The sequence below is a fragment of the Rhinolophus sinicus genome, chromosome 3, assembly GCF_057876585.1.
Source record: "Rhinolophus sinicus isolate RSI-liver-muscle chromosome 3, RSI-T2T, whole genome shotgun sequence".
NCBI classification, from domain to species: domain Eukaryota; kingdom Metazoa; phylum Chordata; class Mammalia; order Chiroptera; family Rhinolophidae; genus Rhinolophus; species Rhinolophus sinicus.
This window is the reverse complement of record NC_142503.1, coordinates 91780262-91797831: the sequence shown is the minus strand read 5'-3', so window position 1 is coordinate 91797831 and position 17570 is coordinate 91780262. Positions and strand designations below refer to the sequence as shown.

The window sequence follows — 17570 nt, the reverse complement described above, 5'->3', positions numbered from 1 at the left end:
AACAGCATTGAGGGTGGGGCATTTCCCTACCGGAAATCAAGACTTAGTAACGATATGGACATAATTACGATAATAATACAGTAACGATCATCGAAACATGTGGGGCTGGTGCAGGAGCAAACTAGCAAGTGACAGAGGCAGACCAGGAGCCTGGAAGGGCGTCACAGTACCTGAGAGAGGTACGAAAGGCAACTCGACGGGGAAAGGTGGACGGGGCGGTACATGGTTCTGGAAGTAGGGGCTCTCGATGGACAAAGATGAACTGGACCCTCATCACCCACATAAATGCATTACAGGCCAATGTGAAAAGCAAGGAAAAGCTGTTGCCAGAAAACACGGGAGACTGTCTTTATGACACCAGCATAGGGACAATTTCTGAGATAAGATCAAATAAAAAACACAAACTTTACATCAAGCTGGAGAAAATTCACCTGCATTAAAATTAAAATCTTCCTTGTGACGAGCGACAGTGCAAGCATAGTGAAAAGACAGGCCCCGGCCTGGGAGGAAATATCGGCAATGTATACTCGCAACAAAGGATTGAGTTTCAGAATACTAAAATTTGCTACAAGTCAGTAAAAAAAGAGCAAAACAGCCCAAGAGGAAAATGGGAAAAGGATATGAGCAGTTAAGACACAAAAGAGGAAACTGTATAGGCCAGTCCATACCAAAGGATGCTCACCCACATTAGAAATAAGGAAATAAGGCAAAAATCAGCAAGTACGTGGCAGGAACAGGTAGTGGGAGCTGGCCCGTGGGGTAACAGCACGCCACTACCCTGGAGAGCAACTACCTGGCAGCACAGACCTGGTCAAGCTGTGACCAGTGACCGCACTTCTGGGGCTCCACCCCAGGAAACTCCTGAACCCACTCCTAGGACACGTATAACAGTTGCAACAACAACCAAAAATCCACTTGCCGTCTCAACAGGGCCACAGACGCACCTTCTTGGTTCATGCACACAGTGGAATAGTGTGTCGCAGCTTAAATGAGTAAATTACATGCACACAGGCACACACAGCTACATCTTTAAAGGGTAAAGCTGGGTGAGAAAGACAAGGTTTCAAAGGATATATACAAATAAAGCAAGATACCATTTGCATACTATTTGTATAAACAGTACAATATACATATACCTAAAACAATATCTATTGTCTATGAGTGCATAAACATTGCTATGAATTCAAAAAGCACATAAAAATGAAACAGTTTTGGGATGGGGTTTACATCTGAGGAAGAAGGGAGGCGGAGGCATGGAAGTGGGATTTTAGCTATAGTGTTTTATTTCTATTTGAAAAAGGAGGCACCAGAAGCAAATGGGCAAAATGTTAACATCTATCTAATCTTCATGAAGGACATGTTTTCTATACTTTTCAGTATGCTAGAAATATTTCATATAAAAAAAATTAAACCTAGTTGCATGGCTCCACGTAAAAAGAACTACGTCATTGCAAGTTAAATCACGAGGCCTGTAGGTGGGAGGGAGGCAGAGGTGGCCGGACCTTCTATGTCTTTCGGCCGGAGCCACCACTCCCTAGGGCAAGAACCGGGTCTGTTTGACGCAAATCTTTTTTAAGGTTCAAAGGTATCCCGTGTCTTACAAATGCACTGTTCCCGGGGCACGTGTGGAAGGTACTGTGGGAGGTGTCAGGAGCTGAGGTCTCCCCCACCTCCAAGGCTGGCGACCCTGGGAAAAGCAGGGCTGTCACCAACTGTCCAGTCTCAGGATACTTGATCACAAACACTCTTTGCAGCCGGCCCTCTTTAAAGCGTCCCCTGTGCAGTCAGTAAATGGATGAATAAAAATGGGGTCACACTGGGGCCCCAGTCAGCCTTCCGAACTAAAAAACGGTGACCTTTCAAATGTAAAGCAGAGAACCACCAAGTTGGGGGTCCTGAAGCTGGAAGTTGCCCCAGGAAGGAAGTTACCCCTTTAAAACATAATCCAGACTCTGTTCTCTTGCCTGAATGCACTGGAACATTCATTTGCTGGAGAGACGGGGCCAGGGAGGGTGCCTGCGTGTGGCCGGACACGTCTGGGGCAGGAGGGGGTCTGCGAGCCTGGACAGTAAGTAGCCGGCAGAACTCAGTACGTGCTCCCCACGGAGCCATGGTGGTCCAGACCTGCAGCTGGTCTGGCGGGATCTGAAGCTTCCAGCCAGTGCTGCTGCTTATTACCTGTGACACCCTAGGGGACTTCGTCCTTCTCTCTGGGCCGCAGTTTCCCTCTCTTTGAAATGGAGGTAAATACTGTATCTATTTCGTAGGCATCCTGTGTTAAACCAGCCAATACATTTAAAGTATTTAGAACCGAGCTTGGCACACAGTAAGTGCTCAGTAAGGGTCAGCTGTTGTTATTAGCTATTATTGCTGCGTCCCTGCAGTGACCAAAGCCCTCAAAACAGAGCTGCCCTGGTACACCCCGTCCCACACACAAAGGGGTCTCCGTAACTACTCACTGCATGCAGAGTGAATTCTGAATGGGAAAACCACAAGAGGTAAAGCGTGAGGCCTGTAAGAAGACAGGGCAGCATCTACACCTGGGCCCACGGGGAGGATGAATCGGAGCGAGCGGGAGGCGGGAGAGGCCAAGCTCCAGAGGCCTCGCTTGTCAGTCACACAGCACTGCGTCCTCACCTCCTTTCTCAAACCAAACAGAGGTGAGCTGGCTTGCACAGACCTCAAATCCAGTCGGTGGCAGAGCCAGAATCAGAAGGCAAGTGTCCTGATTCCCAATAAAACACTCCTTTAACTATATCCACTACATCATGACGTCTTCCTGTTAAAATACTGGGCCACAAACAAATTATACTCTGCATGGCAGGTGCTAACACTCCTTGTAAACTTACCTTTTATACAACTCACATTTGCAAGTTAAAACCAAGAGCCAACATTAGTCAACAATCAATGTTCAATGATTAGCCCCACCCATCCCTGTCCTCAGCCCCCTGACCAAAGAAACAACCTAACCCAACAAATCTCAGGGTCAGGGGGCCTTGTTATCTTATTGTCTTTTTCTTGACTGACATAATCTCAAAATTGAAGGGGGGATTTGCCTTTGCTTTGGTTTATAATAATTCCCATGAATTAACCACCATTCCCAAGCAACTGTTAGATTTTCGCCTACCTGCTCCTCCATGGGTATATTCCAACAAAACGTACTCCTCAATAAACAAAACCCTTTAAATGAGTATGTTACCTTAAAGAAACACTAAAAAATCATTTTTTAAAACTGAAATAAAAGAAACCACTTCTAACTGAGTGAATAAACACTGAGTTCTGGAAGCTAAAAGGAGACAGTTTGGCACAGTGGTTATGGCCTGTGGTGGGAGCTTGTCTGCCTGGTAGGCAGGTGGCTTACACTCTGTGAAGTGACACTAATGACACACGTCTCCTAGGGTGACTGCCAGGGGCAGCAAAGTGTTTGTGAGGCACTTAGCATGATGCTTGGCTCTTAGTAAGTACTCAATAAATATTAATAAATAACAGTTCACCACAATTTCAACAAAATTTTATGGCTTTCACATTTAGCCATTGTACCTTACAAGGATATTTATTGAGACGAAGCTGTGAACTCCTTTCTACACTCAAGTTATTATTACATCCGACAAAGCATGACATCCTCCATTCAAAACACATTTCGGTTGAGGTTACTGACCAGAAAGACAAGTTATGGGTTACTCTCACAGAACAGCTTCCAAAGAAGACTCCAGCAGCAAATATTTCTACTCCAAGAGCAGCACAGCTAATGCACAGGGAAGGAAAATGACCATCTAGACACACAGGGACGAAGCATGTTTTTATTTTACTTACTCTATTCAAGTCTGCAGCAGAAACCAGGTGTACAGTTTATAGACTTGTTGGTCTGCTCTATTCTTTAAGAGTGCTTTTTCAAAATTTGTGTTCTTTTATAGCTTTAAAATTTACTCATGAACACAATTTTTCTTCTCAAAACATTCGATGTTAATAACGTACCTACAACGTACCACTTACTGAGCTTCTACTGTTTGCCATGGTTATTCTGCATATTCTACCGCATTCTGTCTGGCTCATAATAAACTCCAAAACAGTTGTCATCTCTCCCATTTTCTGGATGAGAAAATGAAGACTGAGAGGTTATACAAGTCAGCTGAGCTTCTACACCACACGAATCTAATTACAGTCTTTTCCTTTTGACAGTTATTAAGCTCTCAGATACTTTGTCGTTATACTTAAAATAGCCCTTTAAAAGCTGCTAGACACATGAAGGAAGCGACACACAGGCTCAGGAAGGAAAGGGAACGCCGGCCTTGTCGACAATTCAGTGAGTGAGTCTGGCCAGCCCGAGCTCACAGAAAGAGAGCGTGGTCTGGGGGCTCCAGAAGCCAGCCGCTCCCCCAGGGCAGGGCTCACGCCCACTTCTGGCTGCTTCTTGTGTCATGGAACACAAACTGAGACATCAAGTCTTCATTGATTACCTAAGAACTCACTTTTCAATGAGGTCTCCCTCCAACTCAAATGTTCCTTAACCAAACTTTCTAACGTCCATAATTAAACAGCATCCCTGGCCTTAGAAAGTAGAGGGACTGGATCTGACGCCTGAAAGTAACTGCGTGATAAGAGCAAACAAAGACAATCAGGACTTTAGCTGAAAGACATTTTAGGGACCCCAGTGCTAAACAATCTGTGAAATTCATCAATGGGGTGGCGGGGGCGGCGGGGGTGGGGGTTGCAAAGGTCTTTGATTCAAAAAGCTTTCTCTAACTTCCTGGAGAACCTCCACCCATCCACACTCACTCGCTGCCATATTGTCCTGTTTTCGCTCTTCCCATCACCTGAAATTATCTTATGCCATCTTTTGTTTACTTGGTCACTGCCTGCCTGCCCCTCTATGAGAACTGGAACCTTCACTCTCAGGGCCTGCTGTAGCTCTCCCTGCCCCTGGACAGGGCTCAGAACTGTAGAAGGGAGGAAAGAACACAGGGAGTATTTATTGAGCACATACTATATGCTCCATGCATCTGAATTCATTTCACCCACATAGTAGCTGGGCATTCATTATTAGTTCTGCTTCTATACCCAGGGTCCAAGTCTCAGAATGCTCAGTGATCTTACTCAAGGTCACTCAGCCCATCACTTACTAGCTGTCCCCTCCACTCCAGACCCAGGACTAGACATTTCCCTGCCAGGAACCTCACCTACTCCTCACCATCACTCCCTGAAGGGGGCAGAATGTATTTTTGCAGCTAAAGGAACTGAGGTTAAGTTTCTGTCCCAATGCTAGTGAGGTCACAATGCTACTGAGCCATGGAGCTAGGACCTGACTGTCGCTCAATCTGCCCAAGCCCGAGGGAATTCCTCTGCTCTACAGGCCTGTGTGCCCACGGAGCATGCTGAAGGGTCTTTTTGGAACGTGGGGGAATCATGTGGCCACCAGCCACTTACTGACACTGGGCTGAATTAGCTTTGAGTTATATTCATTACTCTATCCCATTTGAAGCAGGTTTTCTCTCCGAGGGACCCAAAAGAAACAAAAAAGTAATGTCTTGGGTTGATAAATTGGCTTACAGAGTTTAATTGGTAACAGTTAAAAGTTCACTTTTAATTTTTAAACTTTTTCTAGTTAAAGTCTTATTATAACTTAACGGTGGGTAATTCTAGAATGATTAAACATCCAAGTTGATTATTTGGGCTTTATAATTTTGCCAAACACTGGAGTGGCCTTTTTAAAGCTAAATTGGTACTTCCAAAATGAAAATTCACAAGATACTTTTATGTGCAGATTTTCTTCAGAGTATAAGAGAAAACAACTGAATTAAAAAAAAACAAAACAAAAAAAAAAAAAAACCTGTGTAAGGATTTCCCACACCCCCACAAAAAAGGTATTTGTGCAGCCGTCTCCACTAATTCCAGAGCATTTTCATCATCCCCAGAAGAAATCCCATCAGCATTAGCAGTCACTCCCTATTTCCTGCCTAGGCCCTGGCAACCACTCAATTACTTTCTGTTTCTATAGAGTTGCCTGTTCTGGACACTATAGATGGAATCACACAGTACGTGGTCTTTTTGTGGCTGGCTTCTTCCACTTGGCATCATATTGTCAAAGTTCATCCATGCTGTTCATCCATGTGTCATGCTTCATTCCTTTATACGGCTGAGTAATATTCCATTGTATGAATAGACCACTTTTTGTTTATCAGTTCATCTGTTGATGGGCATTTGGGTTGCTTCTACTTTTTCGATTTTTTTAATAAGGCTGCCATGAACATTCACATACAAGTTTTTGAGCAGACGTGTTTTCAGTTCTTCTGGATATACACCTAGGAGTGGAAATGCTAGGTCATAAGGGTAACTCTATGTTTAACTTTTTGAGGAATTGCCAAAGAAAGACATTCCTGGAATTCTTTTTTTTTTTCTTAATTCTGTACAAAAAAATAAAATTTAAATGTTAAATAAAGTTTTACTTATTATCTATCTGTGTGAATCTTGCAGAATGATATAATTACCATCTTGAAAAATCCTGTTTTGTAAAGAAAAGATTCCTAAATGCGTGTTGCAAATAGGGCAGGACCTCCGACACCACAGTGACCATCCAAGGTCCATGCTACCCAAGACACACGGCTACACAGACGCAGGGCCTTACCCTTTCCAAGTTGGAGAAAGTAATCGTTCCAGAGCTGCAGATTTGGCAGAGGTGCTGAGGCTAGATTCCTGAACCTCCAATATAAGCATTTGTGGGGTGGAGGGGTGCTTGTATCCTCCACTCTGCACCCCCAGTCTTCCAAGCTTGTAGGCTACCCATCACTGCCTTTCCGAAAGGGCCCATGTCCCTAGCGGCATGTCTGGTCTGCCCTCCTTTTTAAAAGTCACAATTCGTCAAATCAGTGCTGTGGGTCTTCAATTAACCCCCTCGAATGTCCAATGAGATACAAGGAACATTATGCTGGTGTTTTTAGTCTTTTGAGTACATTGACTTTAAATTCTTATGAGGACAGAATCAAAAACAAAAGCTGAGTAGTAAACTGGAGAGACACACAGGCTTCCACAGACTGTCAATTTGTTTAAAACAAGGGAAAAGCAGCGAGTTCAGTCACTGCTCCACATACTAACATGTCCAGTCAGAGCTAAAACGTCTGAATGCTGTTGTCGAGTTTAGAAAGCACAGGGAGTTAGATGTGAGCTCCTTTAATCCTCACTCCAGTTCCATGATGCAGCTGAAATGAACGTCCTCACCTTGGCTACCTGACTGGCCTGGGACCCCAGCAGGGCCCTGCAGGGCAAAGACACCCCCAGGCTTCTAGCTGAAGCCCAGCCACACCGTCTCAGGGCCGCCTGTGCAGGACGTGTCCATTTGAGTCGCGACTTTATTTTTAAGTGACTCTCTTTTTCCAGGCTGAGTCACTCCCTGCCGTGTCTATATAAAGGCTGGAGAGGCAGTGACTAAATGCATTTGGTCCTGGGCCACAACTATATATTACCTCCCCCTGACTCCCCCAGCCTGCTGACTCCTCTTCTCACAGGGGGTGGAGAAGGAGCCCAGAACTTTGCAGCGTCTTCCCATCCTTTGTCCTGTTCCCCTGGGCAAAAAGGGAGTAGGTGACGTCCAGGTGAAGGAGACAGTGTCGGGGCACATGACTCCCTCTTCCTCAGAAATGGTCCACCCTGATCAGCACAACGGTGACTGTGGCTTTTGCTAAAGACGACCCCCACCCCCACCCCACCCCCACCCCCACCCTGCTGGAGTCCAGAAGGAACCCACAAATCTAGTTCATTTCAATGATGGCGCAGGATTTCTTTCCAAGTCATATCTCAAGGCGACTCCTGATTTTTTACAACAGTTTCCCAAGAACGTAAAACTCAGAAAAACACTCTAGCCTGAGACAGAAAGGGCAAATTAAGATTCCGGCACTCAGGAAATGAACGCCAGTGAACAGGCAGTTATGTCAGCAGTAAAAAGAACATTCCCTGTCACGGAGTCGGCGTGCCAATCCAGGAGGCGGGGCTGGGAGGCTGCAGCTGGCATCAGGCCCAGAGCCACCTTCCCAGGTGGGGACAGTAAACGAGGAAGGGGCACTCAGTCCCGGTGCTGACCCCAGGGAGCTGTGGCCCAAACGGTCAGGGCTGGGGTGAGCTCTGCTGATGACGACAAAGGCAAGAGATGGGGACGTGGAAAGAAGCCGCAAGCATGTGGGCAGGACTGACGTAGAAAACACAGACTCGGGCTGTGAGCCCCGTGGACCAGGTGTCAGAGGGGTTAATACCCCAGAGCAAGACATGTTTAGGCAAAAATCTATCAGGGGAAAAAATGACCAACGATTGCTCCAGACTGCAGCTCAGTTTTCAACCTCCCAGAAGAGATGTGGTCCCTTCCACAGGAAACATAAATGAACCTCGCAAAGTCAGACAGACAGACACCTAAGACATATTCCAGGGTAGGAGCTGGACGCACTGAAAGGACAAAAACGAACGCTGAGGGAGGGTTTGTGATAAAAATCACTGCATCTCGGGTCTGTGGTTCTCCTCCTCTCATGCCCCCCAATAAAGGATGGTTCTTCCCTTACTGAAGAGAACTGGAGCAAAACAAAAACCATTCCTGTGCTCCTTCTGGAAGTAAGTCCAACAGGGAAGACCTTTCTTCCGCTAGTCGAGCAGCACATTCAAACACAGGCTGGGAGCTGACACGGACCCCTGCAAACACCCTGTGACCTCCCCTCACGGCCTGCACTGCCCTAAGCCGCATCTGCGACTGCTCCAGGTGCTTGGCCTGCCAGGGAGGCAGCCCAGCCCCACAATTAAGAGCACTGACTGCCTGGGTTGAAGTCCCAGCTTGGCTGAGCAGCAGCTGTGAGAACCTCACGTCAACCTTTGGTCCGAGGAGCAAATCTAAAACGTAACAGAATGAAAAAGCAAGGGAATAGTAATTCCTAGGCAGAATCACGAAACCCCAGGTGTCCCTTTGAGGTCCCCGGCGGGGAATAACTATTTCCAGGAGTGGGGAGTTGGCCTGGCACTGCTGGTGAGGGTGGGGAGGCCTGGGCAGCTCCTGGATGCCTCCACGGCCCTGGTGATCCAATCTGCAGTCGGCTTTATCAATACAGATGCCATTTGGGGCATCGAAGGTAATCCTGGCCCGCCCGTGCCTCAGATCTCGGATCAAAGCAACAGAAAGCAGAAGGCAAGGGTTTGGGCCTGCACTGCACACAGCTCTAACGCTACGAGGCCTTAGGAAAGCGACTGCTGCCCCCTCCCCTGCACACCTGGCTGCCTGCCTGGCCTTGCCCTTCACCAGCCTCTCAGGCAGGAGGCAAGTGTTGCCTGCCCAGCGCAGAGGTGCCTGAGCCTGCTGCCAGCCTGCGGGGCCCTCATCACACTCGGGGTGGCCCAGCTCAGCCACCCGTCCCCACACCCCCGTGCCCAGCCCACAGGCCGGAGCACAGTGGCCTCTGCCCAGAGGTCAGTGCCTGTGTGCTCGTGTCTCACGCAGCCCCTGCCCACCCTTCCATCCCCCTACCCTGGGCACACCAGGAGGAAGAGGAAGGCTCCCGGAGTGGCATTGCTGAGACCGCCGGTGTGAGCCAGACACGTGCCTAAGCCAGGTGCCCGGATGAGTTCCAGAGTCCAGAACTGCATGCAGACGCCTGCGTTTCTCAGGGCAGAGGGCCTCTAACATTCACTGTATTGCAAAGGTTGAGAACTAAGGTTCCAAAAGCAGTAAGAGTGACAGGTCTATGCGGCTCGGGACCTCACCGCCCTGAATACGCGAGTGTGTCTGGAGCAAACTCTGCATTCAGAAGATTCCCGTTGCAGGATCCTAGCGCTTAACACGCCATGGCAGGAGGCACTACTTCATGGCAAAAAGGTAGGAAACTTTTAAAGAACAGGATTAGGATTTTACCCCCAAGGCCAAACCATCTGACACATGGCAGGTGTTCAAAAGGTATCTGTAAAATGACAAACACTACAAACCAATTTTGGGAACACTTTAGGTTGAAACGACCTGTATTTGTCGTGTTGTTTTAAAGTTCCCTGGGTTAGCTTTCAGGAGCAGAAATTAGCTGCATTTCACATGTTCTGCGGGACATGCTCCAAGTGAATATGAATATCAAGCACCTACTGGGCTCTAGGCCTCTGCAGGGCCCCCCCACACACACCACGGCACACACAGCAGTCCTGTGAGCGGAGCCCTGGCGTCACACTTTTTACAGAGGATGAAACTGAGACTTTGGGATGGTAAGTAATTTGCCCGATGGCAACAGCCCAGTAAGTCACCTACAACAATAAGGGAAGTGACACAGCCGAGAAATAGCCCCCGTCTTTTACATTCCACGACCAATTATTAATTCAATAGGGAATGAATGTTTAGTTACAACATTAAAATTAAAAAATGTTTTTCTTTGACTCATTTTCTTAATCAAAGAAATGCATAAAACTTTATTTGCAGTCATTGCAATCTCCTTCAAATTAACTACAATTTTGAGGTTGAAAAGACATACGCAATGCTATCCACTGACTAGGAATGCATTAATCTAATGACAGAAAACTGAAGCTTAAAAAAATTCATTCTAAGCAAAGATATTCAAGGCTCTGGCCACAGTGGTGCCTGCCTCCTGTGCTCCTGTGGCTGGCCCTGTGTGGGATGACCCAGCCCGTTGGACTCCGCTGGCCTTCCTGGGGTCCTCCCGCCAGAGCCCACCTGTCCCTCTGGACTTGAGGTTTCCCAGGTGCCACTGAGCAGAGCTGGTCTCAGGAAATATGTTGAGAGAAAACCTTACTTACCTCTGCCGTCCCCTTAATGCCTAATGCTGCATGTAAGACTTCCTAGATACTCAATAGACACAGGGAGGACATCTTCCCAGAACAAAGAGGGACACCAGCGCGTTCACTGAGAATCAGCGCACTTGGTATGACCCCACTGGCCCTGGCTGTGCCTCGGTGGCCCCCAGAACAAGACCCTCGTCCTCACTTGGCCAAGCACGTGAGCGGTTAGGATCCCAGTCTGTGTCCACAGGAAGGGATGCCTTTCCCACCAACCAGGAAGCCAATTTTGTTTTCACCCCTGAGAACAAAGCTCTAAATAACCTTCATTTTTACATGTCCAATTTCTAGAATGTTCCCTCTACAGTAAGTGGTAATCTATTTCCTCCCTTGTTTAATAATCTGTCCAGCGGTATTGTCAGGAGAGGTGACTGATGTCAGAGAGGGGTCGGGTCCCTCTGGTCTGAAACCCCAAACAAAATGACAATCCACTATCCCCTCTGGATCCCAGGCCCTGCACTCGCCAGAGTCCCCACATGTCCTACCAGACAGCTCCCCACGTACCCCCTCCCTCTGTGTACCCCAGAGGACCCCAGCTGCAGCTACCCACCCCCACCTCCACTCTGGCCTTAAGTGGCTTTACATTTTCAAACAGAAGATTCTGGTTGGTGGCGTAAGTGAACCTCTTTTCTGCTATTTCTTGCCTCAGGGTTCCACAGGGACCCCACACAGATTTCCAGGATGGGCCTGGGATAGGAAAATGCAAGGGGAAGAGCAGGGCAGAAGCCTGAAAGCAGCTTCACCCTTCCACACTTCCTAGAGATGCGTGCTGCGGCAAAACCCTCCCTACTGCAGTGGAAGCAACCCGAGTGGGCACCAGCCTTGACCAGCGGGCAGAGGCCAGGAGCAAGCAGGGTGGCAGCTTCCATCCCCTCCCAGGTGGGGATCTGGGCCCCCTTCTCCACAGAAGACAATGTCTGACAATGTGCCCTGAAAAGCAATGCGCCAAACGGCATTTAATAACCAGGCTGCTTCCTCCCCCAGACTCTTCTATTTATTGAGATTAGGAGATAAAGTGCAGCCGTTTAAGATGGGGTTTCTTCAAGTAACTGACATGGGAGTCAACACAAGACGTGTGAGCTGGTCCCCAGTACCTGCAGAACGAGGCCTGTTTAGATATCAGTGGAGGGATGGGGCCCAGTTCAGCCCAATTAACATTTATCCTCCGAGCGCTGGGCCTGAGGAGACCAGAAGGCACAAGCTCCTCGGCGGTGGGAACTGCCTTTAGCAGCTGCCAAGGAGTCCGGGACGCCAAGGCACATCCAGGAGCCCAGTTCTCTGCTCTGTCTTCTTCCCAGTACCCATCGCATGACAGATTTTGTTTACTTATTGTTGTCTGTTGCTGTAGAAGGATGACCTTAACCTTCTTTTTCAGATTTTCTATGGGTCCCCCTGGACATATGGTCACCAAAAGAGGGACGGACAGCAAGAACACAGGACGGAGGATGACAGCTAGTTATTGGAACAGGGCTGAGATTGGCTCGAGAGACAGACATGATGAAGGTCGGCTGGGGGAAACAGAGTAAGGGATGGGTGCTTGGGAAATCCCGCCGCGAGACCCTCCTGAGAGGAGGAAAGCAACAGAGGAAGGAAGTCCTGTCCTTAGCTGCTTTCTTGACTCAGGACAAGCTGAAACATGGAGAACAGAGCTTCCTTACAAAGCCACACAGAGAGCAGCAATCCCCAGGCTCGAATTACTCTGATCTGCATTTTCTGACTGATAAAACAGGGCAGATCCAGGCGTGAGGGCAGGGGAGGGTGGGGTTGGGAGGGTAAGTAGTGGGTCTCAAATTTAAAACCTTTAGGTAGGTCTGCCCCTAGAGCCCTCTTTCTTTCCACAGGGCTATCATATTCTCTCCCAACATATTTATTCTGAAAATAGAGGTTTAATTATTTGTTTCCCAAAATGATTCACAATAGCACTCCCTTAATAGCAGGCTCCATTGGAACACTTAAAATAAGTCCACTTTTAAAAATTCAATTCACACATCATTTTGCAAAAGTCCTATATATTGTAAATGAGGTATATTATAAAAGTTAGAGGCATCCCACCCAGGAAGTGGCTTTTCTTCCAGGCCTGTTCCTTCTTCCTCCATGGAAGAATTGGGGGCCGGGGGACCAGGGGCAAAGCCGCAGTCCACCCACCCCTGAGTGGAGGCGGCAGGAGGCTGGGAGAGCCCACAGCCCAAAAACCATTGTGGGCCAAACTGGCAGAAGCTGCTTGAAAAGCAAGTCCCACATCTGTGCAACTGTCTGTAAAACTCTCCTTTCTTTTTATTTCTTATGAAACCCATGATAGGGACCGAGGGAACAAGGGACCTAGAAAGCAGACTAGGAAAATGCTGCCCCAACCACTCCAAACACTGTCCTCCGAACACACACTTAAAAGAAAAAAATAGAAGCACATAAGGAACAAATTTTCAGTGCCCTTTAAAGCATATTTTAGGAATCAGAGGCATTTAAAAGGCCCTCGCAGACTAAATGCCTGATTTACAAGAAATATCGGCATGTTGCACCCTCACACGCGTGCAGCCCTCAGACACCCTGCCGGTCTCACACCTGCGAAGGGGGCCCTCTGAGGCCCTTCCACCTGCCTTGTCCTCGTACTCAGTGACCCTTCGTGGACTCGGGTGGCACGGAAATGGAGCACAGGGGCCAGAGGCCGGGACGGGCTCGAGGGTCTGACCTGGCCACACCCCTGGCCACATGCTCTTGCACACCCAGCTTGTTCAGTGTTTGCATCTGGCACGAGCTTGTGCTTTAATCTGCTCAGACAACCTACCAATGCCCGCGTTCCCCAGCCCGCATGGGGGCACGCAGTCTGCTGGCACGGGGCTGAGGACAGTCAAAAGACAGCAGCAGATTGTCTGATAGAAATGAAATGCTTACAACACGTCTTCTGAATATGTACCAAGAGACTGAGAACCCTTCAAAGGGATCCAAACGGACACTGTCTCACCTCTGGAGTGTTCTTCTTGAACTCTCGGCTCTGTTCGATGAGCCGCTTTCGAGACTGCTCGCTTTCATCTTGCCGATTCGCCAATACTGTTGCGGTGGCATCGAGTTCCCTCTGTCGAGAGAAACAAAACGAGGAGACAAGATTGTAACTGCACTTTGTACCAGAGGAGATCACATCCGCATCTGACCAGAACACTGGGGAGAGCCCTATGTTCCCGGCACTACCCAGTCATGGGCACAGGAGGTACGGGGGGTGGGGGGAAAGAAGGGGGGGCTGCCAATCGGGAAATGGACACAATTGCGTGGTTTCCAGCCAGTCGCAGGAGCTGGTTTGAAAAAACAGGACGCGCACACTCAGCTTTCAGGAGTGTATCGACGCCACCCCACAAATGACTGTTTCTGGAACAAAACATGCAGATACATTTTTCTTTGCTGAAACCAGAGTCAGGCCAATGCCCAAATGCCATCGCTCCCTGGAGTTGCTCACTTCTGTTCTTACAAGTGTCTTGTCAAGTCCCTACGTTCTGTCCTTCTGCTTCGCTCTCCCCTCCTCATCGGGGCGTTCTCTTTGGCTGTCCTTCAACAGTGAGGGCTTGGAATCTTTTGTAATGATACTTCATTTGCATTCATACAACAAACATTTATTGTGCGGCTTACTATGGGCTGGACATCATGTCCGGAACCATTAAACTTAACCTGTTCCTTGTTTTTAAGAGGGACCTTTAAAAGGCAAATTCCAAGAACAGTGATTTCCAGTATCTTGCAAACCTCAGAAATGAGGCACCTGCACACAGCAGTTATCCTCAAACTGTATTACTTGCATTGGAATTCTGAGAACCACCAGGAGTGGGTCCCCTGTAAAAGGAACTATCAGGGGCTAAGGGCTCTCGGCGCCGCTATACATGACAAACGGATGCTCAAAGCACCACAGAACCTAACCTGGGCCCTGATCACGCAAATTCTGGGAGGAGCTGCCAAGAGGATCTTTTCAAACAAGCCTACAGCAGATGGACCCAGAATGGTGTCCCAGGCTGACAGCAGGAATGCAAGGACACGTTCCCGTAGCCACCAAAAGGCTGGTTCTCGTGCTGAGTATCTTCAGTTACTAACGACACACACTAGCACCTTCTGCTTAGGATTAAAGGGCCTGCAGACCATCTCCCTGGAGGCGCGGCACAGCAAGGACCCAGTCAAAGGCTGAAAGGTGAGGAAAATCAAAATGGAAATTCATCCACAGACATGCAGGAAGCAAGTGAGAGCTTCTCCACCCACCCTCCACCCGCCTCATGAAGTTCCACCTGCTTTCCTTTTTGGTGAAATACTGAAGTAGTCTGTGAGCCCTGCTGGTGAACAACACTTCATTCGTGCCACCATGGGGTGGGCCACTGCCAGACAAGATGACAGAGTGCTGGAACAAACATCCAGCGTTTGCTCGACTTGGAAATCGTAGACAGTTTTGGGGGGGAGGGCGTGCGGGGGGGCTACCACCACACCAAACTCTCCCCTTTAGTGTTTCTGGCATTACAGCAAATCTTGGGCAAACAAGTCCAAAAGAATAACGTGGGCTAGAATTCAAGAACAGATGTCAAATCTACTGCAGAAAAGAGGGAAACACTGCACATTTTGATAGACCACATTTGAAACACATCCCAGTCAAGGGAAGGCAGGAAAAAAAGAGCAACCGAAACCAATGTGGCAACGTGGGGATGGAGATAGAGAAGAGAGAGCAATCGCAGATAAGCAGAAGGCTTCTCAGAAATATAAACAATCTGGTAAGGAGGAGGGCTTACACATCTATATTTAAGCAGCAGCAGCAGAAATTATAGAAGGAGACTTCAAGAAGGGGGAAAGAAGCCAGTATTGAAATATGACCAAAACAACAAAAAAAGTCAAGTTGATGTTTTGTCCCAATCACACATAGATGCAGAAAACTTACAGAAAAACAAAGAGCACTGACTACGTCCAGGGCCGGGGTGGGGGTGGGGGTGGGGGGGAATAGGGAGCAGTGGGGGCGGGGGTTGTAATCAGCAGTGTCTGGTGATTTCTGTCACCAGGTGCAGGTTGCTGGGTTCCCCAGTAGGAAGAGCTCAGGAGTAGTGTGTGCGTGTGGGAGCGGGGGGGAGGGGGGCACTATAAAAAATGTTGAAGAGCACATGGTCTGTGGGACCCTCTGATCCCTGAAGTTCCCCCCAAGCTCCCCAGGTAGATCCGTTAGAGAACGCAACTGAGGGCTGAGGCTGGGACAGGAAGGCAAATCCAACTTTGTCACAGGGCCGCGGGCCAGCATGCCTTAGGCGACCTGCTGCTGTCAGCTGGGGAGCCCCCAGGGACCTGCCACTCTCCCTTCCGCACGCGTGCGGACATATGTAGGTCCACATGAGAAACCAATGGGAGTCTCCAAATTTAATACCGTAATCCTACCCGCCACCGCGGAAACAGGTTGACACAGTGAGGAGAGACTGCGTCCACAGATCTGGGGGGCAGCTGCCACTGCCCCAGGTTTGGATGGTCAGATTTAAGCCTCACAATCTTTGACCGAATCCCTCACTTAAATAACACCACTGAATCCTTCTAAAGGGCACCAAGACTTTCTCAGACTGTAGGGACAACGCAAAGGGAGGAGACAGCTATTAAACATAAGCCAAATACTGTTTTATTATCTACCCAGCCTGCCTACACTCAAAGTGTCAAATATAATGACACATTAACAAGGGAATTTAATGTGTGTAGGGAGGTGATGGTGGGGGCCTAAAGTACAGACCCCTCAGCCTCTGAGTCTCTGGTCACATGTAAAAAGGAATGCAGAGAGGCCCCACATCTCGGCATTAGAAACTCGCAAAGAGAGAAAAAATCAAAACCAGGAAGCAATCTAAATGTCCAGTAACAGCACACTGGCATATCCACTCGAGGATTATTCTGCAGTGGTTAGAAAATACCTCGTGCTACGTGCACTCTATGAGACGGAATGAGCTTCAAGATATATTTAAGCAAAGACAGCAAAGTGCAAAACAATGCTAGCACTGTTCAAGATGGTCTCTACACATACGCTGGCAGAAGCTTCGATCATCTCTAGAAAGATACCGAAGACACTTCTAACTGTGCTTGGCTCTGAGGAGGCGCCCAGGCGGCAACCTGCTCTTCAGTATGTATCTTTGAGCTACTTTTGCCATGTGCACATATTACCCAATTGGAAAAACTGCAAATACATTAATTTTTTAAATCCTGCTAATGTGAAAAAGTACATACACACAGAATAATAGAAACATATTTGACATAACACACCCCATGTACTGCCTGCATGTCTACCTGCCCAGGGCAGAGGCCGAGAATAGACGATGACCTCGTGACTTACTCTGGTGCTACCAAAAATGAGGCAAGTGCATCCTTTGTCAAAACAACAGCTGTTTCTTGCCCAGCGCGTTGTGCACTGGCCGGGCTTAGGGCCTACAAACGCGGAGGAGGGGGCCAGTCACAGAAAACACCCCTCAGTCAAGCCTGACTTTCCTGGGGAAGGGCAGAGGAGGGTGTCCCCTCAGAACTATCTAGAACTCTTCTGCTGGAAACACCCGAGGGCCCCAGATCCGAGGTGACGGGAAGGAGGCAGGGCTGGGAGTGAACCGTGGGGCTCTGAACAGAGGCACATCCACCGGGGCTGAAAGAGCTGGAGAAAGTACTGAGAAAGCGTCTGGCAAGGATGGCACCTGGATACAGAAACTGCAAGTTGTCTTTTCAAAGTGACCATGGGATGACCAATGGCACGACGAGGTCCAGGGAAAGACTTCTCTGGCTTGGAACCAAGAGCTCTGCACACACAGGAC

General features: G+C 48.5%; 1 protein-coding gene across 9 annotated transcripts in view; it reads right to left on the bottom strand.

Moving 5' to 3' along the window:
• CUX1 (cut like homeobox 1) overlaps positions 1-17570 on the bottom strand; it is a 346843-nt gene that overhangs the window by 258114 nt on the left and 71159 nt on the right. For all 9 annotated transcript variants that reach the window (XM_074328379.2, XM_074328374.2, XM_074328378.2 and 6 more), the window contains exon 2: positions 13754-13864. In XM_074328379.2, coding sequence (XP_074184480.2) covers positions 13754-13864 — 111 coding nt within the window. The remainder of the gene's footprint in view (positions 1-13753; positions 13865-17570) is intronic.